Source organism: Myxine glutinosa, chromosome 10 (assembly GCF_964187855.1).
Source record: "Myxine glutinosa chromosome 10, kmMyxGlut1.1, whole genome shotgun sequence".
NCBI classification, from domain to species: domain Eukaryota; kingdom Metazoa; phylum Chordata; class Myxini; order Myxiniformes; family Myxinidae; genus Myxine; species Myxine glutinosa.
In genome coordinates, this window is record NC_136270.1 from 13,448,305 (window position 1) to 13,457,365 (window position 9,061).

Consider the following 9,061-nt stretch of genomic DNA (forward strand, 5'->3'; position numbering starts at 1 on the left):
TCCGGATCTTCACCAAAATCTAATAATTTAGTCTGTGTCACATACGCTACATCACTGCCAAATTTCGTCCGAATCCGTCCACAACTTTTTGAGATATCTTATTTGAGATATCTTATGTATTTGAGATTATTTGAGATATATTTGAGATATCTTATATTTATGAATACTTGTAATTACAAGTAAAATTTATTTATTTACAAGTAAAATCAAATACATACAAGTATTCACAAGCGATTAAATTAGTTAATACATTAAATTATTTTTTTTAATTTATAATATAATTAATTTTAATTATATAAATAATAAATTAACATTAATTAAATAATAATACATTAAATACAAAATTAATTAAATTACAAGTAAAATCAAATACAAGTATTCACAAGCGAACAGACAAACAAACAGACAGACAGACAGGGGTGAAAACATAACCTACATCCACCTTTGGTGGCAGAGGTAATTGGATCACTTCAGCCGTTCTCAAGTTATAGACCTATTACAGACTTTGACCTTTGACCTCTTGACCCCAAAATATAATCGGTTCATCTTTACCTCATTATAAATACCTGTGCCAAGTTTGACTGAGATCCCTTTCGCCGTTCTCAAGTTATCGCGGTAACAAAAACCTATCACGGTAACGAAAACCTATCACGGACGGACGGACAGCCGGAAGGACAACGTGAAAACATATTGCCTCCGGCGACTTCATTGGCGGAGGCATAAAAAGTTATGGACGAGTTATGACTAAACTTGGTGGACGAGTTGGTTAGTTGACAAGAACAAGTCGATTAGATTTTGGTTCAGGTCTTAATCCAGATCTGGCCTATCAGTGGGATACAAAACGTAAACTGTTCAGCCTGGCGGTGGTATGAGCTCTACTGAGTGTCGTTCTAGTTTCATGATTCTTTCAAATCAAACTTGATATACAGTCTTCACAAACTAGTCCAGAGTGATAAAGCTACAAAATGCAGATAAAATCTGAGTAAGTTTGATTAACAGAAAAAAAATCAGTTGATTCTCAGTTGCATAATGAACGTAGAGCAGCAATGAAGGCTGGAAAGGGTGGAAATGCGAATGGTTTGGTGGATGTGCGGAGTATCGTTGAGAGAGAGGAAGACAAATGATGAATTGCGAAAGATGATGGGGATAGAGCCTGTGATGGATGCTGTGAAGAGAAACAGTTTGAGATGGTTTGGTCATGTGTTGAGGAAGGATGAAAGTGACTGGTTGAGAAGAGTGATGGAAATGAATGTAGAAGGAAGTAGAGGACGGGGAAGACCAAGAAAGACTTGGCTAAAGATGGTTGAAGAAGAAATGCGGGCAAGGGGGTTAACAAGGAGAGATGCAGAAAATAGGGCAAAATGGAGAAGATTGTCATGGGGACCGCAAGGCTAAACCCCGATCTTGCAGGGAAAATGGCCTTAAAATGCCTGTTGTTGTTGTTGTCTCAGTTGCATAAGTATTCAAACCCTTTGCCTAATTAACCCTAAATCACTCCAGGAGCAGATTATTTGTTTGAAAGGTTACAAAATACCTGTAATAGTTTTCACCTGTGTGTAATCAGTGGTTTAACTTAAAAATTAAGCTCCCTGATTTGTCTAAGGAGTTTCAAGGTGCAACTCACTTGGTGAACGAATAAGCATGAAGACCAAGGAGGAGCTTTGCAAAGAAGTCAGACATAAAGTGATGGAGAAGCACCGTTCAGGAGAGGGTTATAAGAGTATTTCAAAGTCACTCATTAACCCTTTGAGTACGGTGAAAGAAACAAAAATTGACCACATGACGTGAACTCTACAAACTTTTATTTCTTTTTTTGGCCATATTGATATTGCATCTTCGTCACAGGTCTTGTTGTATGTGCCACAGTAATTAATAATCAAATGTGATTTACGTCAAATGAATGCAGCTTGTCTCATTTATAACCACCATGCAATCACAAGTTAGCGTCAGCAACCCAAATAACAGGAATAGCCATGTTTTCAAATTTAGTCTACTAGGGCATTGCCCGTACTATATCTATATCTAAAATTATATCCCCCCCCTCTATTTACATGAAATGGTTTGGTCCAACGCGAACGGCTTGCGAGTCCGGTGACAATCCCCCCCCTCTATTTACATGAAATGGTTTGGTCCAAAGCGAACGGCTTCCGGAGTTTGGTAAAGAAATCGCCATCGCGTGCACAAACGCGCAGGAAAGCGAATGAATCGCAAATTCGTTTTTATTAGTTTTAAAACATAGTTTAACGCCAACATAGTTTGCAAACGTGAAATAAATGAATACGCTCTCAAATGTGCCATCCGAGGCAGAGTGTGTCCGCCACGTTCGGCACACGCGATAGTTCGCTGCTCTCTGATTGGTTGAATCGTTTTTTGGACATAGCTCGGTAAGTAATTGTCCGATTAATATGAAACCTTGAAAAGGCACATCCTCGGGTCCCCAGCAATATACCTGGCAAGTTAAAAGTATATCGGACCCGTGGTTGTCGAGAAACAGCGGTCACAGACAAACGTACAAACGTACAGAGATTACTGGAATTATAGATAGATAACGCAACATCTTTAGAGCCACAGTGTATGTAAAGCCTATTTAAACACTTGAATTTTATCAGGCCATTATATTTTATATTTCAGGCAAAAAAGACACACACATGATATGTGATGCTTTGGAGGGTGGGTGCTTCCCAGTGTCACCTGGAGGGAGATTGGGTGGTGGGGGAAGTGGGCTTGCCACAGTCATGTGACACCATCAAGCAATAGTGTCCAATTTGGATCTCCCATTTGTACTTTGATATATCGAGGAGCATTCTGGGAGAATATCTGAGTATTGACTGTATTCTATCCCTATTTTGTTCGCCATATTTGTAGTCTAAAATGGCTTTCATTTGGAATAAATATTATGCATTGTAAACATTTCATAATTATCTTTGTACATTACCAGACATCATGATTGTGCCCTGGATAAATCATCTGGGAGATGTTTTGTGTCGATGTGAGAGGGAAGACTATTCTGGAGGGCAGTATTTTTTGGCGTCTGTCTCTTTCCCTCTCTCTGACGTCATCGTGCTTATCTGCTCTGTCATCATGTTTATCCGGCACCAAAGCTTCATCTTCTTTCACCAACTCTTCAAGAAAGACACCACCTAATGTGAAAGACACCAACTAAATAAACAGTGCGAGCAGACGGGACATCCAGCTTAACGTACATCTGTGGGCCGGCACAACCTGTGATGCAACACCTTTCCTGCAAAACACCAATCGGATGGTTTGTAGTCGTTTCGGGAATCAAAATCCGACTGGACGGTTTAAAGGTAAAGCTCGAGGAAGTTCAAAGTGGTGTGATTTATTTATTTATTTATTTATTTATTTATTTAAACCCAGTGACATTTTTAGTCATATTGAACTTTTTCCATTTATTCTCGCCATGTAGTGCAGATAAGTGTCACCCCAAACATTTTGGCTCCAAGTTGACATTCCAGTAATGTTTTTTGTACCACAGGTATGAGCTTCCTGGTATCCATGGCTTGAATTTTGTGCTGCACGGAGCTTTAGGCGGAGGTGGCGTCTCGTCTTTGCGCAGCGATCCACAGGTGTGTTTGTTAAATTCCCAGTTTTAGATTTTCTGCTTGATTGGTGTGCAGGTTTTGCTCTTATACGAGCCTCGACTAAGTATTTTTTTTAAAGAAGTTGACATTGGACGGTGATGCTGCCATCATATGCAAGCGTTGGAATTCTGTTTTTTAAAGGAGGCATTTCCGGTTAACAGGGTGTTGACATTTATTAATCCTACTCCAAACCTTTATGATTTTAAACTCATAACTTTATTACCCAGAAAAGAGGTATTCAAAGTATTGTTTTAAATATTTGCTTTAAATCCTCTTTTATTATAACAGCAGGAATTGGAATACCGCACTATAATTTTTATTGTGATGACGTAACGCATCATATTGGTTGGATTAAGGTTGGTTTCACAAGCTCTTGGATGTCTCCCTTTAATCCTGATAGGGTAAGGCCCTTGGCCAGATGCTGCTGGACTTCAAGCTCGAGAACGTTCCAGAATTGTCGATAATGCGAAGAAGATAGTGACCGTCGAAGACCTGATGTTTACTCAGAAAGTTCTTGCTGATTCCACTGGTTACATTTTTATTTCTTTGCAATATCATGGTGAATTTGATGTCATTATCCAGATCTGAATCTTATTCTATTTGGATGAAACAAACGCAACTTGTGTAATAATCTGAAACTGATTATTTATAGTGAGTGGATTGATGTGAACCGTAAATGCAGTCTGTAATGGGGTCAGTTTGACCACTCATTCTGAACCACTTCCTGACTTTAAAAGTGGAGGTAGTAGTCTATCTAGTGAAAGTGATTTGACTAGGATTCGGTGGTTAGTTTAGTCTGCTCATGGCATAACGGAGGTGCAGCCATCATGCTGATGTCATTCTCTGTAGGTTAGGGCAGGAGTTTGGCAAGGGTACTGGCATGTAATGGCTTACTCTTTTTCAAAAGGTATGGTGGAATAATTCTGAATGCCAGGGAATAGCAGATGGGAAAACCACCTTAATGGCTCTTCAAAACAATGATGTATTCGCTAATAAAACAATCTTCCCATGAAGCACAAGGAGGATGGCTTATACTTTATAGTTACGCATCAATCCAGAATAGACAGTTCAAAGCACAGTGAGTATGCAACCTCTAACCGATCTTGTCAGCTCTTGGAGACAGTTAAAATCAATCAAGCACAGTGAAGAGACTGGGGCCTATCGCCCTTCTCCAAGCCCGGGGGCTGGGGCCTGTAGCGCTGTTCCAAGCCCGGCAGCTGGGGCCTGTAGCGCTTCTCCAAGCCCGGGGGCTGGGGCCTGTAGCGCTTCTCCAAGCCCGGGGGCTGGGGCCTGTCGCGCTTCTCCAAGTCCGGGGGCTGGGGCCTGTAGTGCTGCTCCAAGCCCGGGGGCTGGGGCCTGTAGCACTGCTCCAAGCCTGGCGGCTGGTGCCTGTAGCACTTCTCCAAGCCCGGAGGCTGGGGCCTGTAGCGCTGCTCCAAACCCGGCAGCTGGGGCCTGTAGCACTGCTCCAAGCCCGGCGGCTGGTGCCTGTAGCGCTTCTCCAAGCCCGGGGGCTGGGGCCTGTAGCGCTGCTCCAAACCCGGCGGCTGGGGCCTGTAGCGCTTCTCCAAGCCCGGCGGCTGGGGCTTGTAGCGCTTCTCCAAGCCCGGGGGCTGGGGCCTGTAGCACTTCTCCAAACCCGAGGGCTGGGGCCTATAGCGTTTCTCCAAGTCCTGGGGGGGGGGGGGGGGGGGGGTGAGGGGTGCGGGGCCTGTAGCGCTGCTCCAAGCCTGTTCGGTTGATAGAATCTAAAATGTTACACACTAAGTGTATGAAAAATGATTGGAAGAGCAGTTCTTGCTGATAAAAGTCATCATCAAATCTTCTCCAAAGGCATTGTTTCTGTAAAACTTTCTTCATTGTATTTTGAAATCTCAACAGTGTAATCGACATTTATGGAAAAGTCTCTTCTGTTTAATTCTTGCCATTGATTTTGTGAGAAATTTAAATAAAGTTTTTCATTGTTATCATTTATACTCCTCATTTTTTTTTTTTATAACCATCAAGTCTGATGGAAAAGAAAAAGTTATTATTCCAATACTTACTCTGATATTATTTTAGAAAACTGCATTAGATGTAAGCAGCAATCACATCTCGCTTTGTTTAATTGCCACATTGGAGTTAAAATACACTGAAGGTATCTATTTGCTGGTTCCTCCAACCCCATAATTTGGACCTTCAGACAATCATGTTAGATCCTTAACACTACAACATGTATGAATTTTATGATGATAAAGGAAAATGGGTTTTTACCGTGTCTATGTTTGATAGAATTGTGAGGAACGCAAATGAAAAAAACGAGGTGTGTGTGTGTGTGCGTGTGTGTGTGTGTGCGTGTGTGCATGCAGGTTGCTGTTGTTGGCTGCTATCTCCACACGTGGGTGGGTTTCAGGTGGAACGGAGACCTACCAGGTCTCAAAGTACCACATCCATTAGCCTGTGTGTGTGTCTCGTATAATATTGTTGCGGTTCTGTGAACCGGCCACAAAGGTGATTGCACCCAACATGCAGGCCTCTTATCGTACTTATTTCCATAATGTAAGGTTAGAATTGTCCCTTTCCTTTGTGTTGTGGGTTAAAATATGATACAATGCGTTGATGAGGCTTAGAGATTTTTTTCTCCCCATTTCCTAGGGGTAATTGTTACGTATACGCCTCGTGTTTTAGTTTAATAGTTCCTTGGTGCGAGTTAGTCGCCGTAGTGCGCCAAAAGGCGTTTGAATCACACGCCAAATCCAACTGCCACTCGTCCTCCCCGTCTCTGTTTTCTCTTGAGATACACGATAAGGACACAACACTTAGCTTTTAGTAAACACATATTTAGTTACACTTACTTTTGGTTTCATTATAATTTCCACGTTAAGTTTACATGACATTAAGACATTAGACACACCTGTAAGCGCCTCGACGAAACAACTCCTCAACCCGATAACCACCACTTCGTCCCAACCACGACCTCATCTAACCACCCTGCAGACACCGCTGCCAACCAAAAAGCGCGAAAGGGGAAAGGCATGGGGAAATGGCGGCGGTGGCAGTTAGACTCTTTCCATCCATACCAGGTTAAACACCCAAACAACGAGGCACTAATTGGCCACTGGCATCTCGTTGACACATTATCACTCCGCTCGCTCACCACGGTACTTCTTGCCCAGTTGCTCAGTTTGGTCTAATGGCCAGCTCTAGGAAGAGTCTGAGTAGTTCCATATTCTTTCCATTTCCTAGTGATGGAGCTCACTGTGCTCTTGGGTACTTTCAACACTCTAGAAATTGTTTTATACCCTTCCCCAGATCTATGCCTCCTCACAATTCTATCTCCGAGTTCTACGGACAGTTCCTTAGACTTAATGGTAGAGTTTCTGCTCTGCCATGCACTGCCAACTGTGGCACCTTGTATAGAAAGGTGTTTCTTTCTAAATCATCTTCATTCAATTGAATTAGCCACAGGTGGACTCCAATGAAGTTGTAGAGATATCTCAAGGATGATCAAAGGAAATTGGATGCACCTGAGATCAATTTGGAATGTCAGCAAAGGGGTTGAATACTTATTGACTCGAGACATTTCAGCTTTTCATTTTTCATTATTTTGTAAAAGGAATTCTAAATTTTTTTAACATTATGGGGTATATGTGTAGATCAGTGACAAAAATCTCAATGTAATCAATTTTAAATTTGGACTGTAACACAACAAAATGTGAAAAACGTCAAGAGATGTGAATACTTTCTGACAGCACTGTATATGAACCACCTTTAGAGGTCATTTTTCCCTGCAGCGCAGGGGTTGGCCTTTTTTGGGCACCCTAGTCCCATTTTTGAACAATGTTTTGCGGCCGGATGCCCTTCCTGCCGCCAACCGACCCTGTTGGTCGCCTCTTGCGACACACAGGGAATTACCAGTGAGCTGGTACTCAATTTGCCGACCTCGGAAGGATGACGGGCTGAGTCAACCCTCCTGGTGCTAATTCAGCGATTGACCGGGATTCGAACCCAGGATCCTAGGATCCCAAGCTGGCACCCTAACCGCTAAGCCAAAACCAGGCTCTCTATATATTGACTGTATATGTATGTTGACTGTATACTGTAAATGACAAACTGTATATGTTGACTGCTATTGATATTGCACCACTGTACATGCATGGGATCCTCGGTGTTGTGCGTTTCTGTCGACACTGTCGCTGATGACTTGCCACTAAGTGATGAAATCAAGTCCGGCAGCTGTGGAGAGTGTAGCATTGGGATTCTCACGAACGTGCTACTTGTGAATATATGTAGCTGTAGAGAAACCCATGTATGGTTTGAAACGGCAAAGGATTGTTTGTACCTTGTACCTTGTGAAACTTTTTTTTGGTTGCTTTATGCAGCTTTATTGGGCTAGGAGAGCAAGGTGTTAATTACGTCTGCCGCCGAAGATGGATTGAGGCTGTTTCCTCTGTGAGCTGGATATCCCAAAATATTACAGGCCGATTCGGACTAAATTTGGTGGAGACGTTAGTTGTGTGACGAGAACGAATTTGTTACATTTTGGTGAAGATCCGAATACTAGAAATTTAAGTGATTCTTCAGGATTGAAAGATAGGGCCAAAAACGATATATAGCACAACATCTCAAAACGTTGTGGACGGATTATGACAAAACTTGGTGGATGAGTCGGATAAGTGACAAGAACACGCCGATTTGATTTTGGTTCATGTCCGAATGTAGATCCAGCCTATCGGTGGGATACAAAACATAAAATGTTCAGCCTGGTGGAGGTATGGGCTCTACCGAGTGCCATTCTAGTTATACCATTGTTTTGGAACAGCTGCCATATGGGTCGGTGGTTCAGCGCTTATTTGGATGGGCTTTAAGACAGGGACCTGTCTGATGGTAAATATCCAACAAGGAAGTATCAGCTTGCTCGCCTAATTCGTCCGCAATAAAATGCGAGTGAAAATGTTTGTATGTAAAAATATCCTTAAACAATAATTTATCTTGGCATGGACTATATTTTACAGTGGTGAATTAATACCATGACAGCCTGACAGAAGAATGACCATGTTAAACTGTTGTGTGCAAAATAAGGGCGTGCAATGTCTTAAAATTATATTCTCAGTTAGCGAAACATCTCAAGTTTACTTATTTTTTCCAACACATGGTCGAGACCACTAAATAGTATGTGATGCATAATTGTGACGTTCGGCTTTAAAGTTATGCCACATATTCACTGAAACACCATAACATGCACTGGACACACGGCTTGTTGCTCCTTTATCGTAACACGGAGCAAAGAACGCAATACGTTTCACTTTTTCAGGGAAGTCTGGTTCTTGTCATTGGAACATTTTTCATAGTCCCTATACATAGAAAAGAAAACACCTGGAAGAGACATGAACATGTTATCAAAACCAAAAAAAAAAGTTTGCGACAAACTACATGTTGATAAATTCATTGTAAGTGTGACCAACAACAGAATCAAGCCT

The 9,061-nt window shown here is 41.9% G+C and overlaps 1 protein-coding gene across 1 annotated transcript in view; it reads left to right on the forward strand.

Annotated features, from left to right (window-relative positions):
* Positions 1-5,574, forward strand: part of LOC137417686 (uncharacterized) — a 44,629-nt gene extending 39,055 nt beyond the window's left edge. The window contains exons 19-20 of the mRNA XM_068103586.2: positions 3,497-3,587; positions 4,003-5,574. Coding sequence (XP_067959687.1) covers positions 3,497-3,587; positions 4,003-4,080 — 169 coding nt within the window. The 3' untranslated portion in view covers positions 4,081-5,574. The remainder of the gene's footprint in view (positions 1-3,496; positions 3,588-4,002) is intronic.
* The last annotated feature ends 3,487 nt before the right edge of the window (positions 5,575-9,061 follow it).